A 21,896-nucleotide genomic window follows, 5' to 3' on the forward strand; every position below is an offset into this window, starting at 1 on the left:
AGCTGGAGCCTGACAAACTTTACCCTACATAATCAGCAACAGCTAGAAATCAATATTTAAACCCATTTTATGAGCTCAGTTTATATATACATAAAATAAGTTTTCCAACTCACGTTAGTTTATTAAAAGAGTCCAGCAATCTGTATTTTGTGTGATATTTGTAAGAGTAGTAAAGCCCAGAGATTTTTAAATCATTTTAATTTGGAAGGCAAAAAGGTCTATCTGGACTGAAGTAAATCTTGATTTGGCAAAATGATGCGGCTCCACCGTGAGCTTTGAAAGGTTTATATAGGCTTTGAGTTAGCACTTATGATAAATCATGTTCAGGGATGCAAAGCCATAGATAGGAAGTTGTGACTATTTCACAAACTGCTGTGAAACTGTGTTGGCCCTTCTTTTGTTCTTAATCAGTTGTTTTGCATTTTCACTGACACTTTATGGCATCTTTAGTAAACAAAAAGGACTGCAGATGGAAAATTAAAACCTGTCTATGAAAGGTGTCAACATAAACCAGGTTCACATGCTGTGGGTGTTCCAGGTGTGTTTCAGGATGTTGAGGCTCATGCTGACTCTCACTCTGTTCTGTTGGGGGTCTGAAGGCAAGGACCAAGGAGCAGTGACCTGCAGAGACAACAGCAATGGTCCAGTGGACTGGTGAGAAAACTTTTTAAACCTTTCATAAGTTTCCAGTGAACTAATTTGGTCTCATTCCCAACTCACGAGAAGTTCCCTTTCAGTGTATGATGATGTTGTATGAGCTGGTGTATCTGACAGGTTAACATTTAACCCAGGTTCATCTTATACAAGGCACCTGGAGGGAAGAACCAGAAGATCAAGTACTTTTACACTGACTCAAAATCCACAGTGTCACACATGGTCCCAGATACACCCGGCTATAAGAACCTGAACCATTCAGAAGGCATCCTGGCCAACACGCTGAGGCCAATCTTAGAGCCAGTTAGAGGCATGGTGAGAATCTTTGGTCCAGTTATTTTCAACTAAAACACATGACAAGTGTATAAAATGGGAACTTAACCCTCTCAATACACGTACATGTGCAGATTTAATTAAAACAGGGGGTCAAGTCAGACAAAATTATCATGACAACATTTTTTAACTCATTTATCATTATATTCATTTAATCTTCAGTTAATATCTAATATAATGGTCAAGTTCAGGTTTGCAGTCAGCTGTGAAAATATCTCCTCCAAGGATAAATTTTTTGCATTTATAATTTTTTGCTTTAGTTTATAGAAATTATTTAGTATGTTTATTAAAACCATCATCTTTCTCAACCTAACCAAGCAGTTTGATGGTAGTTTGATTCCAGAAGCAGGAATTAATAGATTCAGTGTCGTGACTATTTCACAAACTTCTGTGAGACTGTGTTGTCATGTAGGCCTGCCCAGTGTGTGTCTTTAAAGTGTTTTTGCATCATTTATAGTGACCAAACTTTGGATTCATCAGCTACAGCGATCAACCTCCAGGATGTTGCTCAAATAAAACGTTTGGCCACAGTAAAGGTGAAGAAAGCTCCTTTTTACAGACATTGTCAAACTTCCATCATATCAAAGAAATATTGGAAAGAAAGTTTGTTAGATTATTGATCTGATAATATTAAAGTGAGTCATTCAAATGCAGGCAGTGCAAGGATTAAAGAGCTTGAATAATATGCATCATATTCCTCATTTTATGATCAGCTGTGTAAATGTTCACTGTCCACAGGGGTGATCATGGTGGTAAAAAACAATTATGGGGTCTGGCTCTTACACAGCACGCCTCAATTCCCCTTCAGAAGAGACCAAAACAAGTTCTGGCCTGACAGCGGATTTAAAAATGCTCAGGCGTTCACTTGTGTAACTTTCCCCTACGATAATAGGGGAAAGTTACACAATCTTTGTGAATCTCAAGTTCAAATTCTGGACATTTCACAATTTAAAGCCCAGAGGCTGATCTAAATCTCACAGTAATGATCTCAAATTAAACTGTTTCCAGGTAAACACCTGCAGTACATCAGAGCTTTTCCATTCGAACATGATATTCCAGATGATTTCCATCAAGAGCTCATAGATGCAACAAAATGGGTTCAAGCTCCCCCACCGAGTAACTACCAAATGCTGATATCAAGAGAAGGTCAGCTCTTTCTTAGCATTGCTAAACAACAGCTGGAAAACCAAAAAGGTGAGCTCTCTACGTGTTGTTGTTCTGTTGTTGTTGTTTATTTTTCGTTTGTTTTTGTTTGTTTTATTTTAATTTCTTGGTTTGTTTTAGCACATGCTACAAGATGAAAATGCTCAGAAGCTACCAGATTCAGATTTCAAATTAATTACCTTTTGTCAGTTTTTGTGGTAAAGTGATTTATGTTTTCCAAACAGGGAAAATATCTATAAAATGGCAGGACTTTAGCTGGACCAAACTTTAACCTCCTAAGACTTGAACTCTTTCACGGCATGCATTTTTAATTTCTCTTTGATATTTGGGCATATTGGGACCCGATGAATGTAAAAACAAAGAATTACCAGATTTTTTTTTTTAACCTGATTTTTGTTTCTAAGAAAAATGAGAGCCACATATAAGGATATTTGTTTAAAATTTCGATAGAACAGTAGCAGTATAATGTCCTCATAAGTGGATATCAGGCCCTTGTAGAGCAAAATTGAGTGTTTTGGTCTAAATAACCCAAAATGAGATGTCTACATATGTGGACGCCAGGTCCTAGGAGGTTAAACTTCTTAACCTTCATCACTGCTGATTTGGTGAATATTAAAGTAGTAGCTATGGTTAAGCTTTTAATGTGTTACAATGATGTTTGTCTGGTTTGAAACCAGGAAAGCTTCACTGACCAGCACCAGCATAGTTAAAGTAAGTACATGGGGACTTACAAGGGACCATTCAAAGTGGTCCCTTGTAAGTCCTGGACCTGTATAGCTGATGTCAACAGGGTCGAAACCCAATACGAGAGACGAGGCGGGGCGCTGTGCATTGAGAATGAAGCAATGAGAAAAAAGTTCCTGGTGTTTGCTGAAGACTTTGAAGACTGTACAAGTATTAGGACCCCAAGCATCATGGACACTCACTATGAATGTGACACTGACTGTGATACTGACTGCAACACTGACTGTGACTGTGACACTAACTATGGCTCTGACGGTGACATGGATATGGGCACCTGCATGCGCCCTCAAAAGTAGAATACAGTTGGTTCGACAACATGTTTCCCTGATAAATTTTCCGGTCTTGCTTTTTAATTAAAAATAAATACTTTTAAAAGTGAAGGAAAAACATTTTCATAATTTCATAAATTATGACACAGACTGTAAAATCTGGACAGGATTTGAGTTTGTTTGAAAAGATCAGTGAGAAACAGAAAGGCATTAGCTACTGCCCACAGTAACTGTACTCAGATCAGTTATGAGAACAGACTGTTTTAGGGAGCTAAAGTAAATTAACTCTGTCACCATGGTTTCCTGTTATGTTTATTATGGTCTTGCTTGTAGTAATTTATTTTGCAGTTATTAACTGTTTCTGCAGCGCCCCCTGGTGTGTGAATGTTATCATCTACAGTGGTGTGAAAGTGTTTGCCCTCATTCCTGATTTCGTTTCTTTCTCTTTTTTTGGCATCTAATGAAGTTGTTCATGATTAAGAGGAAAAAATCCAAACCTACATGGCCCTTTGTGAAAAAGTAATCGGCCCTTAAACCTAATAACTGGCTGCTCCACCCTTAGCTGCAATAACTGCAATCAAGCGTGTGTGATAACTGGCAGTGAGTCTTTTACAGTTGTGGAGGAATTTTGGCCCACTCATCTTTGCAGAATTGTTGTAATTCAGCCATATTGGACTATTTTCAAGCATGAACCGGCTTTTTAAGGTCATGCCACAGCATCTCAATTAGATTCAGGTCAGGACTTTGACTAGGCCACTCCACAGTCTTCATTCTGGTTTTCTTAAGCCATTTAGAGGTGGACTCGCTGGTTTGTTTTGGATCATTGTTCTGCTGCAGAACCAAATGTGCTTCAACTGGAGATCATGAACAGAAGGCCGGACATTCTCCTTCAGGATGTTTTGGCAGAGGGCAGAATTCATGGTTTCATTTATCACAGCAAGTCTTCCAAGTTCTGATTCAGCAAAACAGCCCTTGACCATCACTCTACCACCACCATATTTTACTGGAGGACTTACAGGAAGTCCACGTCATGTCAGGATCTTTGCAATAAATTGCCTGTTAATCTCAGAGTTTAGTTTAATGTAATTTAATGCTCTTAAAAATAGTAGAACTATTTTTTATGCAACAGAACAGGGATCAGTCAAACCTTGGTCTCATTGTCATATTTGAATATTTTCTGCATCAGTGTGATCCTCTCTAAGCATCCCTGCAACCTTTGAACCTTTGAAAAGTAGAAGACCTCAGGTCTCTTTACTCAAAACTTGCTGAAGAAGCATTTTTTATCTATAATTATCTATTTTAAAAAAGTGTTTCCATGCTGTAAATGTATGAATTTACATTATTATGCTGTCAACTGTCATTTTTAACGGTGATGTTTAAAAGGATTTTGTGATATTATTGTGATTAGTTATATGAATTGGGGCAGTATTGACTATGGTCATGAGTGCTGATTTTGCTGGGTATGATGTGAATATGTTGTTAATTATTTGTGTGGCATTTAAAACTTACTTAAACAGAAGATAACCAGTCCCATTTAAAACGTCCAGCCAGGAGAGTTTCATTAAAAACCAAAGTCTATAGTTTGTCCCTTAGTGATAATAAAACCTCACTGCCTGCTGATAAGGAATAAAGAAAGAAGCAAAAATCAATTAAACATTTTATTTCACAGATTTTTGTAATAATATACTCTCCAGTATCCGTGGGAGATGAGAGTAGGAGGATGTAAACCGTTAGTAAAATTCAGTCATGTGATGAAGATGCTGTGTGACATCACACATTAAACAGGAAACAGGGTAGGTGGAGAGGTGCAGTGTCCATCAAGCTCAAGCAGACTCAGCAGATTCAGTTCAGCAGGCTCTGTGATCACATCTAGTAGGGAAGTGATAATAATGTAAGCTTCTCTTCATATGTAATACAGTTAAAAAGGAAGTTGCATCATTCAATTTATTTTGACCCTCATTGTTTAAGAGTTAGTGTTCAAAATCACTGCTGTGTGTTTTTGTGTTAGATTCAGTCCTGCAGTGCTGTGCAGGAAACTGTGAGCAGGACACAAGAGAAGAGCTGCTTTCTGCACTCGAGCTAAAGCTTTAACATCCTCAACAACGAGCAGCTTCACTCATCGTCGACTCTCACAGGTTTGACTGATTTCCTTTGATATGATATACAAATATAAGTTTGTTTACAATTACATGTATGCATAAACAGATATTGATTATAGAAAATTTAAATCTGATAAAATATAAACAGGCTGCCTTTAAAGAGCTTGTGTGGAAAGTTGGGCAAAAATTCATATATAATTTTCCAACAATGACTGACTCCTGATATATTAGCCAAGGGGAGGTACGTGTGCAGCTCATACTGCTCACACACTGTAGTGGTACAAAATATATGAACTGAATGTTATTAAAGTAGCATTTAGGTTATGTAGAAACATGCAGAAAATGTTGACTTGTCACACAGGATTGTTACACATGGACAATACAGCCCAAAAGTCAAAATAAGACCCTAAAATCTCCTTTTGAATTTCTACAGTCTGATATTATTGAGTCTGAAAGCTGCAGTGTTATCTGCCGGGAAGAAGGTTCAAATATTAATTTAAAAATTCATATTTCTGCCATCAGAATTACTCTGCTTCAACAGAATAGAACAGAACAGAATAGAATAGAATAGAAACACTACTTTACTGTCATTCAGAACATGCACCAGTATAGATAGATAGATAGATTTTGTTTAAAAACTGTAGAAGACTAGAAATAAATATATTGTATAGTCAGTATTCATCACCATTCCAGATACGTAGCACATTTAAAATAGTGCTGGAGCAGTTTCAGTTTATGGAGAGAGGGGAGGGGGGAGTGGTTGGGGTGGGGTTGCTGCTGTGTGTTATTGAGAGTTCAAGAGTCTGACAGCTTGGTGAATTAAAGGAATGCAGAATCTGGCTCTCCTGGTCCTGATGCTGCAAAACTTCTTCCAAGAGGGCAGCAATGAGATGGGTGGGGTGGGCGGATTCTCCGATATTGCTATGGGCTCTGCTGAGACGGCGTTTGTGTTTGATGTCCTGAACAGATGGAAGAAAAGTCCTAACCTAACCTTGTTAATGTCATCTAATAACTTCTAATCAGAGCCTTCACTGAAAGATGATGACTATCTTACAGCTACAGTTACTTCAGTTACTGTAATTGTCAGAGTTCAGCCATAATTTCACATTTAATGGACAGAATCCAAATATATTACAAGAATTACCAAAGATTTTTTTTTGTGCAGCTTTCTACATGTTGGTTGGCTATACTTTAGATATTCAGTGTAATTTAGAATAAATGATGCAGATCATCTTGGGACAAAATAAGTCACTATGACTGAATATCAAAGCGGATCCAGGTGGGATAAGATGGGAAATTAACAGATCGGAACTGGATCTCCGTTCTGAGTCTGTCCATCCGTGTCACTTTTATCAGGGTCGATGCACTGAGACTGATGTGATTTTCAGTGGGAAATATTTTGAGGCTTATAGTCTGAATTATAGACTCCGGTCCTTTCAAATTCTGTTTGAGAATATTTTATGACATCATAAGATCAATCTGTGAGCACATCAGATTACAATCAGACTACAGCTGCATTAAAAATGTACTTTAAGTCGTTTTAGAATTTTTAAGTAATTTCAGCTTCAGCTTCACTCAAACGTTCACATCATCTCCAACATCGAACTGTGTCTAAAACTTGTTTTATTCGAACACTGATTGCCACTATAACAATGTTATAGTTTGCTCCTTTATGCACTTTCACAGTGACTTTATGAATCTTTATGAATCTGAGTGTCAGTCAGCTGGTTCAGGTGCAGCAGGAAGAGAAGTCACATTCATTTCTATAATAACTTTGCTGCCATCTCCTCCCTGTTAAATATAGAAAGAATCACATAAACAGCAAAGCTCATACACACATATTTAAAAGAACTAAACCACAGTTTATTTCAGGAAGTCATGTGGAAACTGCTGTTGACCTTCAGTCTGCTTTGCTGGACGTCTGAGGGCAGTGTGACCTGCAGAAATGAAAACAATGGTGAAGTGGACTGGTAAGTCTCCTCATAATATACGTATATGTATATGGAAGGACAGGCCCCTGCACGTATGTACCACTGGCAGATAGAGGAAGTGTCTGACATCCAGAAGTCCTACCAGTGGCTGGACAAAGCTGGACTGAAAGACAGCACAGAGGCACAAATCATGGCAGCACAGGAACAAGCTCTGAGCACAGGATCCATAGAGGCTGGGGTCTATCACACCAGGCATAATAACAGCAAGGTGTAAGATGCAAGAAGGCAAGGCATACATGGAACGCCATAACCAAGTGGCCGGCATAGTGTACAGGAACATCTGTGCAGTGTATGGAAGTCCCCAGGTCAAAATGGGGACTTCCAGGAGTGGTGGAGAATGATCGAGCTAAGATCCTGTGGGACTTCCAGATACAGACGGACAAAATAGTGATGGCTAACCAACCAGACATAGTGGTGGTAGACAAACAGAAAAAGATGGCTGTAGTGATCGATGTAGCGATACCGAATGACAGCAATAGACCGCCTGCAGGGCGGTATATATTTGTATAATGACAGCAACCAACGACAGAACGAACGTCCAAATGAAAATTTATATTAATTCAAAAGCTCTGTGAAAGAGAAAACACCTGGCTGCACAAAATGATCATAACAGACACTGTACAAAGGTAACAGTGAAGACTGGGATATTTATACACTGATCGGGGAAAAATAGGGAGCAGTAAGACACCCGCAAAAGCAGTTACACACAGGTGACGATAATCTGAAATTCAGGTGGCAACAAACTAAATTCAAGGCTAAACTCAAACAGGACACCAAAGAAGGCAAACAGGAAGTAAACAAAGCCAAATCCTAAAACGCGGAGACCAGAGACTCGCATGAATGTGAAGACAGACACAAAGGAACACTGGAGGACAGAGACAAAAAAATAGAAACTGAAGCTAAATAAAGACCAACATTTCTAAACTCTAGAACAGCAAGTCATAAACAAGCATTCACAACTCTGTGAAAACAACCCGAGCAATAAAACCAAAGCTCAACATACTAAAAAATACAATGAAATCACCCAAAATGCAGGATTAAAGAAACTGCTTACAAAGAAAATCATGTCTCATGACAGAAAATGGAGCAACAACAAAATTACAAAGAATCACAAACAGACAGGTATGAAGTGGGCTTTGCTATACCGGATATAGTTTAAAGACAGTGAGGTCAATGCCTGACACTTAAGAAAAGCAGATTCAAAAGAAAAGCAGCCACTAAGTGAAGTTTTACTCCACTGTAAACTTTGCAGTTTTGATGGGAGCAGTCATATTTTGTTCATGAGCATAGAGGACAGCGTCCACTTGGGCAAGGTCAAAAGTCTCTATGTGAGTGCAAAACATTAATGTGAACACTATCAATTATATTCATGCAAGGTGCAAATCAGCTGTACCTCATATGGAAGCACCAGTAACTGGTTATTGTAAGTGTTATGTGCATCTCATGTTCCTGCTGATGTGATCAAAAGGATGTGACACAGCTTCTGCACATGGATGGTACCAGCAGTGACAGTTTCAGTGTCATTTCAACTGTTTGTCATTAGGTACATCTTGTACAAGACGCCCAAGACAAATACTTTACAGGGTGTGGAGTATCTTTACATCGATTCACAGGGAATGAGAAGAGGCACCAAGGCCATCAACGATCCTCAGGGTGTCCTGGCCAATACTCTCAAGACCCTTTTTCAGCCAGATGGATCCATGGTGAGCAACAAAACTGCAGCCTTCTGCTTTTATTTTCTTGAAGTGATTAGACATCTGTTTAAGATTTTTCCATATTTATCACCATGGCTACAGGGACAGTAGTGTCTTATTTTGTTGAATTAGGTCTGGAAAATATAAAAAAAAACACTGTAGTGTATTGATTTCCACATTTTGCTTGGCAAGTGAAAGATTGCTGGTTCAGTTTTAACTGCTGTGGTGATTGCCTTTGAATGAGGGTGCAACTAAACATAGCTTTTTTAAAGTTTATGATTTTCATAAAAAACAGAATACGAGTTTAAATTGGTTAAATAAATTCATTTTCTCTTGACAAATCAGGACAGCAGAGGATTCCATTTTTTTTCCAATTTTAACATAAAACTATGCATAGATTAAAAAAAACATGATTATATATTGTGCCAATTTTGCATCCTCTGCAGCCACCAAGCTTTGGATTTATCAGCTATGGTGATCAACTTCCAAGAGATGTAGCTTCTCAAAACTTTGGTCACAGTAAAGGTAAGAACAATATAAGTATTTCATGTTATTCATGTGTTTCTATTTTCTGGATGTGATACTGTTCATTTTGAATATCCTATCTTGATTCCTAGGTTCATGGTTATATTTCTTCTTTTAAGTGCATCAAGTTTGACCTGTTCTTAGTTATCATTGAGGTTTCCTCCCTCTGTCTAGTGTCCTGTGGTTGCCACGATCTTCCTGTGTCAAATTTCTGTGTCTTGAGTCTGGATTTCCGTATTTTGTCTCTCATTTTGTGTGCATTATGTTCAGTTCCCTTTGTGTCATTAGTCTATTGTTTGCTTGTTTGCTTCTGACCAAGGTTCCTTGTGTTTGTCGGAGAGCAAATAAAGCTCTTTTTGGACTTCCCTTTATGTTTTTGAATTCCTGCTTTTGGGTCCTAAACCTTCTTGCCACATAGCCGACCATGACAATGCATCTCTTATTACATGCACTTAACATATCATAACTTCAAAATACTATTTCCAAAAGAGTTAGAAAAATGTGAATCAAAATATATATAATCAAAAATAAAATGGAAACATTTGGGTTTAAAAGTGCAGTACTTGGCCCCTGAATTCTTACATACATAAAGTTTAATTTGGCCTTCCTATTCTTGTGTGTAACCAGAGGTTTGCACCTTGTTTATAAACCCTCTGTATTCATGAAGGTGTCTGTTGATTGTAGCCCTTGACAATAATGCAAGTGTATGTCATGGTCCTGGTTCGGTGACCCAGTGTTTTGGTTTTTTGTGTTATCATTGATCTTTGTTTTCCTTTGGGTTTTGACTGGTGATGGGTGATGGTTTGTTTTGTATTTCTAGTTCTTAGGTCCCTGTTCTCTGTCTGTTCTTTGTCATTAAATGACAAATTAGCTTGTCAATAGATTGTCCAGTTACTTTTGAACTTCTGAAAATGGGGAACTATATATGAAAATTACCACCAATTAAAACTTAAGGTCTGTCTACCATATCTTAATTGTTTGATTTAAAATCCACTTTGGTGGTGTACACGGGCAAAACTACTAAAGTTGTGTCATCGTCTAAATAGCTACATTAACTTTTAGTATTACAAGGTGCTTGCATGTTTAAAAATTGTGAGACATCAGCATCTGTTCTATGGGAAGCAGGGAAAGCTGTGATGAGAGGTAACATAATTTCTTTCTCATCACATAAAAAGAAAGAAGAAAACAAAAATATTCAGGAATTAGAAAATGAATTTGAATCGTATTCTGATTCATGAAAGTGTCTGTTGATTGTAGCCCTTGACAATAATGCAAGTGTAACTTTTTCAGAGTGTTCTTGACTTGGTTAGATGATATAAAGAGAGGTTTCTTAACCATGAAAATAATGTGATCACTTTAGCTGTTTTCTGTTGTCTTTTGAGCCTTTTAGTGCTGCTGAACCAGCAATTGCATTCATTCTTTTTAAGAACGATTTCTGCCAGCATTAAAGTCTCTTTCACTTTCTCTGACATTCTTTGGACAGCTTCAAAATACAAGTTCTATACTTGGAATCAATGCTGAAAATGGGGAAGCAAAAGAACCATCATTACTTATCAATTAATGCAATACTTTTGTTTAATCCACTGAATTAAAGCTGAAAGTCTGCACTTAAATCACATCTTGATTACTTGATTTAAAATCCACTGTGGTACTGTACAGAGACAAAACTACAAAAGCTGTGTCACTGTCTAAGTGCTTAACTGTGTTAGTATTAAAAGTTGCTTGTGTGTTCAGAAGATGTGAGACAATAATATTTTTTCTAACTGCAGTCTCAAACATGTTGATCATCTGTTTAGCATACTATATAACTCCATCCATCCATTCGCTTCCGCTTATCCTTTTCAGGGTTGCTGGGGGTGCTGGAGCCTATCCCAGCTGTCATAGGGCGAGAGGCGGGGTACACCCTGGACAGGTCGCCAGTCTGTCGCAGGGTGTACCCCACAGAGACCGACAATCATTCACCCACGCAAACACAGGGAGAACATGCAAACTCCACACAGAAAGACCCCGGCCTGATGGTGGAATTGAACTCAGGACCTTCTTGCTGTGTGGCAACAGTGCTAACCACCGTGCCACATTGCTGTTTTTCAGTGCAATGAAGCATTACTACCTCATTCTTTGATTAGTTATGGCCACCTTGTTCTCTCCTTCTCGAGATCCTCACCCTCTACCTGTGATTTGTATTTTATTAGTATGTTATATATAGGCTACTATATAACTCTACCTTATTTTTTCCAGGCGTTCTGCTCGTGAATGAAAGTGGAACTGGAATCTGGCTCCTGCACAGCACACCAAAGTTTCCTTATGCAAGAGATGAAAATTCCTTCTGGCCTTCAACTGGAGTAAAAAATGCACAGACATTTATCTGTGTAACATTTCCCTATGACGAGTTTAGGAAAATTGGTAACGTATTCACTTAAATCTTCATATTTGTGAGTGTGGTTATATTTTATTGGTATAATGAATGATGTATTTTAATGTGGGACTGCTTTTTGTAGGTAAACATCTGCAGTATATTCGAGCTTTCCCATTTGACCATCGTATTCCAGGAGATTTCCACACAGAACTACAGGATGTTGTAAACAAGGTTGATGTTCCTCCAGATGATAATTTTCAGCAACTGACCTCAAGTAACAGGTCAAACTTTTACAGCATCGCAAAAAACTATAGCTCTGCTGATGATGATGGTGAGACATCTGCATGTTTAATAAATTACAATAGTTCAAGTCATGGAAAAATGTCTGAAAAAGAAAGGACTTTGGATTAAACAAACCACTAAGCAGTAGAGCAGATTTGAATTTGAATGTGACAGTTCTGCAGCATATACCTCATATACCCAGCCATAAGATCTTAAGCAGATTCGTCAGTGTGAATATTACCACCGAGCCCCAGTGGGGATGATGTCCTGTCATCTGGTAGGTCTTCTGTGTCTGCTTCATATGAGTTGGCTGTAGAGAAACATACATTTTCTAACAGTGTACTTTTCTGCTGTGCTGAACTGTGGTTTGGGCATTATGTTGAGGGGTGTCTTGAGTGATGTCTACATTATGAAGTGGCTCACCGAGCATGAGGCAGGTTTGGAAAAACCGAGGTGGGTCTGATTGCTGCACACAAAAAAATTCATAGTGCACCCTGTGGTTCTCACTGAGCATAGGAGACAATCCTCCAATAAGAACACATGTCTTGTATGTCTGAGGTAAGGTCTACTAAAGTTTATTTCTGAACCACATGAACCCACATGTAGACTTTTGTGTAGATGTCTGTGTGCCATTTAGGCTCTTTTTAGATCACAGATAAATGGAAGACTGCTCAGCGGGCTTGAATTTGATTACTGTGTTTATATATGTTGAAATAATAGTCCAGTTATATCACAACCACGGTCTGATATAACTGGACTGATGAGTTAATGCTAATGTACGGACACTGAGGCAGCCCATGTAACACCAGTGCTGTTGCTGTTGTTGTTATAGGTGAAGATCTTTATGTCAATATCGCACAAAAAGTCAGCAGTGATCTGCTCGTCCAGACGTGGGGCTGCCAGATGAGGCGGGATACATCCTTCTGTAAAGAGAATAAATTCAAAGTGGAAAATATCAATACTACAGCAACTAGCCTCGGTCAATGGAATAATACAAAGGACCATTCCAAGTGGTGTGTAGCTAAAGATCCAGAGAATAACTGGATGTGTGTTGCTGATGTAAACAGAGCCCCGAGCCAGTACGCTAGGCGTGGAGGTGCACTGTGTATTAATGATAAAAAAATAAAAGACATTTTTCAGAATTTTGCAAACAAAATTGAGGACTGTCAAAACAGGAGCCTCCTGGACATCCTGAACATCATGAACCCCGACTATGATCCATAGCTACATACTGACTAAAAAAGGCTATTATTAGCAGTCTGTGTTACTCTAAAGCATTTGGCATGTCTAAAATTAATTTATATTTTAAATCTATTGAGCTCGTTTCCTGCATGTTTTGATCTATGATCATACAGAAAGATGGAGTAGAATTACAAGAGAAATATATAGATAAATGCAGTGCAGATTAATAGCTACCTAATGATGACAAAGTAAAGTAATCTCTTATATTCATATAAGTGGTTATGTTCAAATGTACCTCAGCTGGAAATTTAATATGAAATTAAATGATGAAAAATTATGTCAAGGAGCAAAAACGTTTGGAAAACATCTTGCTATTTGAAATACCTTATTATGGAAATAAACATATAATAGGAACATGCTTATCCTGTGCTAATGCTTTACATGCAACAACTAATCCAGATGTGTGTATATACATTCTAACCGATATCCGAAGTCACGTCTGGTTTGTAACATCAAACTGCAGGATTATTGTTGCCGTGTGAAAACAGGTGATGTGTGTTTGCCTTGCAAATAAACTTTAATCATATTTAAAGTGAAGCGACTGAGATGTTGAAATCATTCTGTTATAAAAGTTATTCTTTGAGACACAGCCTAAGCAAAAAGTGAAATCCTCACAGAAATATGCAATATGCAGGAAATATGATTTCCTGTCTGCAGCATGTGTGTTTAGAGACTCCTCAGAGAGAAGTTATAGCTTTGAAAAAGTATCAGCCACTGCATTTTAACCCAAATCTGATTGTTTTCAAAACCTAGTTTTTAGTAACTGTGCCAAATGTGAAGTTTTTCTGTTTTTGCATGTGGAAAATCTTCACTTCACTTACACAAACTGATACATGTGTTGATTTGTACAAGAACATGAATTAGAAGTGATGAGACTGGTCTGATATTTTTTTTTAAAATGATGTGATTTCAAATGAAAAGCAGAAACAAAATGTGTCAACAACAGATAAGAAAGGAAACAAGACTGGTTCTTTGTGGCGTACTCACCTTTTTTAGTCCTATAAACCAGGAAAACTTTACCTTGTGCAAATGAACAGAGAGCTGATGGATGATTAAGAAACAAAGGAATAAAAAAATGGGCAGATTCATGTTCAGGATCATCAACATTTTTTTTCATCACATTTTGTGAGCGTTTCACAAACTGTAGAGCAAGTGCTGAATAAGATGAGAAACACTTTATTGTATTCCTCCAAATATTTTATTTCATTTACACTTTCTTTATCCCATCCAGTAGGCAGGTGTTCAGTTCCACAACAGCTGTTAGTTTAATGAGGTCAGTATGATTTAATGTGGCGCGTTCAAAAGTCCGGGGTTACAAAGTCCAAAAAAATTAAGTAACAAAAAACCAAGCACATAAGATGCATTTGGAACCATAGCAGGACCCGGGCGACAGCGAAGCAGTGTAGATGACCAGCAATGGAGACGGAGACGCTCGGAAGCAGGAAGCCGGGAACAGACACGGAGCTCCTCGGGTGGGCGGGCAGGAAGCCGGGCTGGAAGCTGGCAGCAGACATGGAGGCCTTCTAGCAGCGTAGGAAATGTCCAGCAGTGGAGACGGACCCCGTCTTGAGGCCAGGTACGTAACACAGTCATCGGTTTAGCTGGCACAGGAAGTATAAGCTCAGGAACAGTCAGCTTGGGCTCAGGATACATGCGCCCAAGAATGGCCAACTCAGACAGCTCAGCAGACTCTGGCTCAGGATCTGGCAGCAGCAGAAGATGCTCAGCCTCAGGTGCATCTGTGTCCGACAGCACAATACGGTTGGGTTCAAACAACCCAGGACATTCAGCTGACTCGGGCACAGGATTAACAACGTCAGCCAGTTCAGACTGCACAGGATATATTGGCTCAGAGTTAGCCATTTCTGGTACGAGGTACGTAGTCTCAAATGAGGCCAGCTTGGGTACAGGCAAAACAGTCTCATGGGAAGCCAGGTCAGATTCAGATACCGAGGGTGCCGACTGCAGGACCCCAGAGAACTGGGGACTGTCACCAGGCAGGACGGGTATAAATAAGGCACCAAGCTGAGCAGGGACAGAAGCATCCACTAGCTGAGAGGACTCTGGGGAGGCCCCGGGCAGATCAATCTTGGGAGAGGGCCTAGCATCAACCATTCCAAGCAGAACAACAGGCTGAGGACTGATGTTGACTGTCCTAGGTGTAGGGAGTGCAGGGCCTTGCAGTGTGACATCCATTGGGTTTGTCAATGTGATCTCTGTCGGGCCTGGCAACGTTATCTCCGTTGGTCCTGGCAATGTAACCTCTGTCGGGCCTGGCAGTGTGACCTCTGTTGGGCCTGGCAGTGTGACCTCTGTCGGGCCTGGTAGTGTTATTTCCATCTGGTCTGGTAGTAATAGTTCTGATACACAGGATGGCAGCAACAAGACTGGAAAGCTGTGCTGGACTGTTTTGTGCTGTTTCATAATTGTAAACAGTCAAAAATTCAGACATTATGGTCATAAACAAAAGTGTTATTCAGGGATGAGGACCCTCATACAAACATTTTTATCATGACCTTCATTACCCAGCCCTACTTGTGTATTAAAAATCAGGTCAATACCATATTAAAATCACTGAATCTTTAAAATCAACACTCAGGTTAAAGGTTGCTCTTACTTTGCTCAGTCAGAGAACTGCAGTTAAAGCCCTTTATCTGGTTGCTGCAACCAACACCCAGACCAGGTGATGGCATCAGAACAAAAAACACCTGAAGCAAAAAAAGATTTTTTAGGAAAACTTGTCTTTCCATAAAGTCTTTACTTTGTCAAAAGTCTGCAGCTTGTATTTTTTAAGTGTTTTTCAAAATTTTTGTTTATGTTATTTTTAAATTTAGTTTTCTGCTGTCTTTGTAAATCTCAATGCGAGGGGATCCAAGTTTAGTGAAAGACTGTGTGAGAACATTAAGAATTAGTGGATTCCACCATCTGTGGTTCATAATGGGATGAAAAGCTTCAGAGGATCTGTGCACACGGGGATCAGGCTGCAGAGCTTTGATGTTGGTGGTGTTCAGGAACACCTATGAACACCTCCAACATGGACATGGCTCATCACTGGATCATGAAGCTCAGACTCTTCCTTGTAAAGAAAAAAACAGAGTGCACCAATGAGCACTCTGCCAAGTCCCAAGTGGAAAACTGTCCTGTGGTCTGACCAATCAGAATCTCACACTGTGTTTGGAAATCATGGATGCTGTGTCCTCCAGGTAAGAGGAGACCACCCAGCTTGCTATCAGCACACAGTTCAAAGCAAGTATTTCCTGAAAGTAAGACTTTAAGGCCCCATTAATGCTTGACTATACACTGCCACTTAGATAAAGGCTTTTTTGGAGAATGCTTATTTCAGCAAGAAAAACCTAAACCAGCCTGTTCTCATTTTACAGCAGCATGACTCTCAATGAAAGAGTCATTATGTCTTCTAAAATCAATATTTGAGTCTATTTTTCAAGCACATCAAAGAAGTTTAAGGTTTACTGACAAATTTCAGACTATTAAAGGAGTCTTGCAGTCTGCTTTTTTTCTGTGATATCTGGAAGAACAATAGCTCAGAGGTTTTGAAACATTTTAGCCTGAACTGAAAACAGGTCTGTCTGGGCTAAAGCTACTTCCACTTTTCACTGAAAGCATCGAGGAAACACAGTAAAAAAAAATACCTGAGGAGTTTTTAAGTGTTTGTAACAGACTACACACCAGCTTTCGCAGGCGTGATTTTGGATTGCTGTCAGCTGATAACAAACAGGTGCAGGTGGAAACACCGTGAGTGTTCACACAAACATACCCCGATCTGTTTTTAACGCTGAAACTCTAAATGACCACAGCTTCATCACACAGTTTATGATGGTAACTAAACATAACACACCCATGGTTGCACATGGACACGCTGAGTCATCTCACAATACTTTATAATTGGTTATGAGTAGATCTGCACTCAAACACAATCAGGAGCAGTGTTGAAACTTCAGAATGAGGAATCACCGGCTTATGAGAGTAAATATTGTTAACTATAGTTAAGGTTACCATGGAGTTATCAGGTAAACAGACAGGTGTGTGCACAAGTGTTATTAAGGGATAACACAGATTGATTCATAGGTTGCTACCAGATAAACTTTATCTCTCTCATCTGTCTGTAAGCAAGGCACAAACAAAACAGCTTAGATACATAAAAAGCATCTTGGATCCTCTTATTATTATATATTGTTGAAATGATTGTTTTTAAATGATTAGTAATGGTACTTTTAAAAAAGTGCATAGAGTGGTGGGGCCGAATCCTTGCTGGGTGAGCAGATTGACTCTCCGTGGACTCTTTGTAAACATGAACAGAAATCATGGAGTCTTATATAGCACAGTTTTCTTAATGTGAAGAAAATGGCAAAAGGTGCTGATGAAACTCCATCCATCCAGTCACTGCCACCCCAGGACATAGAGCAGCAGGGACACCCAGACCTCCCACCCCTCGGCCACCTCCTCCAGCAGGACACCAAGGTGTTCCCAAGGTAAAAATCTCTCCAGCATGTCCAAAGTCTTCCTCAGGCCCTCTTCCCATTTTCGGACATGCCTGGAATACCTCACCCAGGAGATATCCTAGTCAGATACTCATAATACCTCGATTGGCTCCTTTTGAGGTGGAGGAGTAGAGGCTCTACTCTGAGCTCCTTCTGAATAACTGAGCTTTTCGACCAATTTCTAAAGCTAAGCACAGGCGCCCTTCAGAGGAAGCTCATTTCCATTTTTGATTAAACGTTTTTGTTTCTAAAAGAGTCACCTGTATTGTCCCTAACCCCACAAAAATCTTTTTTAACTTTAGAGCCGATAAATGCTTCAAAGAATTTAAAACCCACACGTGGTCAACATCCAGCCCACACGTGGTTAAACCGACTGCAGATAATCCTACAGTTTATCCCTACTCATCACTCACCCTCAGCATTTAAGTGCAGGCTCTTCCACCTGCTCTTTGCCAGATTTCTTTGGCAGTGCCATCATAGTTTTGTTCAGGCTCATTAGTACTTGTGTCCTTTCACTAAGCCTATTTGTTTTGCTTCTGAACCAGCCTGCAAATTCACCTTTCCTCCTTCAGCTTTGACCCTTTTGGACCTCTGTGCCAACACCTTCAACACCAGTAACACCTGGGCCAGTAAACTTGTGGACTGTTTACTGAATTATGTCTGCTCAAGAGCTCCCCAGAGGCTTAATCTTTAAGGCCCAAGCTCCTGACAGTACTGAGTATCATTCAAAGGCTCAAAGATAACATTTTTAGCCTATTTTTAGGCTGTTATTCATTTGTAGGTACAGAGATCCTCATGACAGTTTCAGGGCTAAAAAAGACATTTAGGCTCTGTTAAAATCTGCAACCCACTCTAAGTGTCACAGTCTAAAACCAAAATGTTATTCTTGTTGAGAACTGCACCAGTATGATTTCTATAACACAGAGGAACAGAAGTGAACATTGGTACCCTCGATGTTTGATCTGTTTTCTGACAATTCAGTGGAGAAAACTTTAACAAGTGCATTCTGGGTAAACTTGTTTTAATTCCTTGAGTTAACAGAATCTCAAATTTAACATTTGGTATTCAAAATATTTACTTATTTAGACTCAGAAGGAATCAGGGCTAGAAGGTGAGCTGGTATCAAAATGTAAGTAAACAGGAGACTGTGAGGGGAAGGACCTCGCACGCTATGTTTCCAGATGAATGCTCGTTTATTTATAATGTGTTTCAACCAGTTTGCTTTAGCAGCTTTCCAGCTGCACTCCAGTTCAGCTCCACAGCACACACAGCTCTGTCTGCCAACTCTCTCTCTTAGAGCAGCTACTGAAATCAGGAAGGTGTGGTTAGGGTGATGGATGTAAGCTGTGCCTGCCAGGCTTACCTGCTACTGTCCCCTGAAAAAGCCACTCCATCCCTCCACCACAGAGGCTTTTCATATGTTCTGACTTGTTTTAACAAGCCACCTATCCCACATCTGAAAGTATAATAGGGTAACAGCTGATTGTATGGTGTGTGTGCCATTATCTACGCTGAACCATACATTCCAGTGACAGCTGGTGTCACTTCCTTATATGAAAAACACTGAGTGACAAGCAGATACAAAAGGGCTGACCTGTCACAATAAAACAATCCCAGGTCAGTGCCACATATGCAGATGATACGCAGTTATATTTCCATGCGAAGGCAGACAATACAAGTACATTAAATAACAGGAAGGCCTTACCAACATAAATATTAAGAGTATTCATGATATCAAGATCTACAGTATTGATAACTGACATTTTTTAAGGGATATAATTTAATGCACCCTTTTCTTAATAGAAGTAGTTTTTGGTTTTTGCCAACCGGCAAGTAAAACAAAAAAAAGCATACAGTAATAATGATCTGGTTCTCACCTGCTGCTGCAGAAGCTAAGAGGCTGCCCAGAGTGCACTCATCACTCCGTCTCACACCAAGCAAAACTGACTGTTAGCCAGTTGAGTCTTTTTATGGACACCAGCAGGGTTGTGGTTTTCAAAATAAACATTTGTGTTTGTGCTAAACAAACAGAAACTGCTCAGGCACGGCAACAGAAGTGGAAAAACTTGCTTATATGAGGTATTACTGAAATGTTCTCACACACTCCACTGAAACACTCTCACACACACTACTGAAACTGTATCTCTCACATACACTACTGAACGCTTTCAGCAGCAGCCTGTTGCAAGACTGTGGTCAAGTGAGCCCTCACATTCGAAGTCACAGTCAAGCTAGCCGCAGTTGCACTTTTCTTAGGCATATTACGGTACGGGAGCCGACTGGCTTTGAAACTTGAGTGTCTTCTAGATACTGGCATTTATGTATAGCTAATATTTCAAAACTTCATGGGGATTGACAAGTAAAATAGTGAAAAATGCCAGTATCCACAAGACACTAGTGTTTCTAAGCCAGTCCGCACCTGTACCGTAATATGCGTAAGAAAAGTGCAACTGGATTGTAGGTGCGTGCGGCTGGCGGTGCGGCTAGCTTGACTGTGTCTTGCAACAGGCTGCTGCCCCAGCTGCCGCATTTGACAGAGTTCTGATGGTCTCTGCTGAAGCTAATATATTATTAAGTAATGCTGCTTCACTTTGGCTACTAGCAGGTTGCTTAGTAGACATCTGTGTAGTGGTTTTTAATGTACCACTTTTTCCTTCAGTTTCCTTGTCAGAAGAAGGCATTTCATTTCAAGGCATTTCAGCTGACTTCCTCGTCAGCTTAAATGCAGACGATCTTTATCCTTCACGCTCAGGTCCTGTAGGCCTGGGAGCTTGAGGGTCCCGCTCGGTATCTTAGCTGTTCCTAGGGTTGCGCTCTTCTGGACAGAGATCTTGGATGTTGTTCCTGGGATCTGCAGAAGCCACTTGCCCAGCCTGGGGGTCACTGCACCGAGTGCTCTGACAGGCACCACTGTTGCCTTCACCCTCCTCTCAGCCCTTGGTATTTCTGGGCTTGCTTCTCTTGTTCCTTTTTCCTGATGTTGCTATCACTCAGTAGCAAAATGTTTTTCATTTCCTTACTTGAATCTATGATAAAAGTGCTAAAGATGACACAGACAGCCATAAAAAAAAGTATTTTTGCTAAAACAAGGTGATTTCCAAAAGGCTTTTAGCCTAAGCCTATATTGGCATGCTGTGCAGTGTGTCCTTAAAAATTTTAAGGAAACTGGGCAAGTGGAGGACAGAAGTATGAGGCCTAAAAAAACTGCAGTAGACAAACAGTATCTCAAAGTTCTGGAATTGGAAAAACATTGAGCAAAGACCTGACACAGGACCTGAGAGCTGCATCTGGACCTTCAGCTCATCGTCTGCTGTTCACTGAAATCTCATCAGAAATTGTGTCAGAATGGTGGCTGTCAAGAAGACATTGTTAAGGGCTGGAAACAGGGAGAAAAGGCTGAGGTATGTCAGACTAGAGCCAGAGTGAAAATCGGCAGCTACAGGTCTGATGTATTTACGACTGCAAATTTAAAATTGTGGTTCAAATTGTTGTCAGTATGTAAAGAGGAGATCAGGAGAGCGGTCCACCAGTGAGTGTCTACAGCCATCCGTGAAACACTTAGAATTCAAGACAGAAAAAAAGCCTCTAAAATTAAGATGACCCATGAAACCTACAAACATCTGTTTACAGATGTTCTATAAAGTCAAATCGTTTTTAGTTGTGTTTTACACCATGGTACACCATACAGAGCTCACAGGAGATTTGAATCATTAGCAGAAAGTTTCACTGAAGCCTTCCTGGACACTGGCAGCGTCACAGTTTAAAGTCAGAGACAATCAGGGCGCCTGGAGAGCAGCAGCGCCCCCTGGTGTTCCCCATTTGTATGAATAAAAATGTATGCATTTTAACTTGGGTTTTGCATTTTAAAGATGATGCACTCAGGAATCTTAGAATTTTTTTGTAAGTGTGTAATAAAAGTACTTTCTGTTTTTAGGACCATGAAGAACTTCAGAAATTAACCTGATTTAATTTCCTGGCATTTGCTTAGCAGGTAAACAGGTCCCAAACTGATTTATTAGCAGTAAATCAAAACTGCAAATGAAT

The 21,896-nt window shown here is 39.7% G+C and overlaps 2 protein-coding genes across 8 annotated transcripts; one reads left to right on the plus strand and one right to left on the minus strand.

Annotated features, from left to right (window-relative positions):
- Nucleotides 1-579: 579 nt before the first annotated feature.
- Nucleotides 580-13,890, plus strand: LOC100702159 (deoxyribonuclease-2-beta). Of its 2 annotated transcripts, XM_019361391.2 has the most exons (11): nucleotides 580-654; nucleotides 792-969; nucleotides 1,445-1,523; nucleotides 1,996-2,181; nucleotides 5,173-5,299; nucleotides 7,136-7,233; nucleotides 8,798-8,957; nucleotides 9,395-9,473; nucleotides 11,712-11,876; nucleotides 11,972-12,160; nucleotides 12,944-13,890. In XM_019361391.2, exons 6-11 carry the CDS (start codon nucleotides 7,142-7,144, stop codon nucleotides 13,333-13,335), a joined length of 1,077 nt encoding a protein of 358 aa, XP_019216936.1. In that variant the 5' UTR covers nucleotides 580-654; nucleotides 792-969; nucleotides 1,445-1,523; nucleotides 1,996-2,181; nucleotides 5,173-5,299; nucleotides 7,136-7,141; the 3' UTR covers nucleotides 13,336-13,890. The 2 variants fall into 2 exon arrangements, with proteins under 2 accessions (XP_019216936.1, XP_003440196.1); XM_003440148.3 differs by lacking the exons at nucleotides 580-654; nucleotides 792-969; nucleotides 1,445-1,523; nucleotides 1,996-2,181 and adding an exon at nucleotides 4,947-5,055.
- A 623-nt stretch (nucleotides 13,891-14,513) lies between these two features.
- On the minus strand, nucleotides 14,514-20,107 carry LOC109202858 (uncharacterized). Of its 6 annotated transcripts, none has more exons than XM_019361393.2 (2): nucleotides 19,730-20,107; nucleotides 14,514-15,768 (listed from the first exon to the last, which is right to left on the minus strand). In XM_019361393.2, the coding sequence occupies exon 2, from the start codon at nucleotides 15,691-15,693 to the stop codon at nucleotides 14,638-14,640; it is 1,056 nt and encodes a 351-aa protein (XP_019216938.1). In that variant the 5' UTR covers nucleotides 15,694-15,768; nucleotides 19,730-20,107; the 3' UTR covers nucleotides 14,514-14,637. The 6 variants fall into 6 exon arrangements, with proteins under 6 accessions (XP_019216938.1, XP_025764320.1, XP_025764318.1 ...); XM_025908535.1 differs by having other exon boundaries at nucleotides 14,514-16,061; XM_025908533.1 differs by having other exon boundaries at nucleotides 14,514-19,308.
- Nucleotides 20,108-21,896: the final 1,789 nt, after the last annotated feature.

Source organism: Oreochromis niloticus, linkage group LG7, assembly GCF_001858045.2.
Source record: "Oreochromis niloticus isolate F11D_XX linkage group LG7, O_niloticus_UMD_NMBU, whole genome shotgun sequence".
NCBI lineage: Eukaryota > Metazoa > Chordata > Actinopteri > Cichliformes > Cichlidae > Oreochromis > Oreochromis niloticus.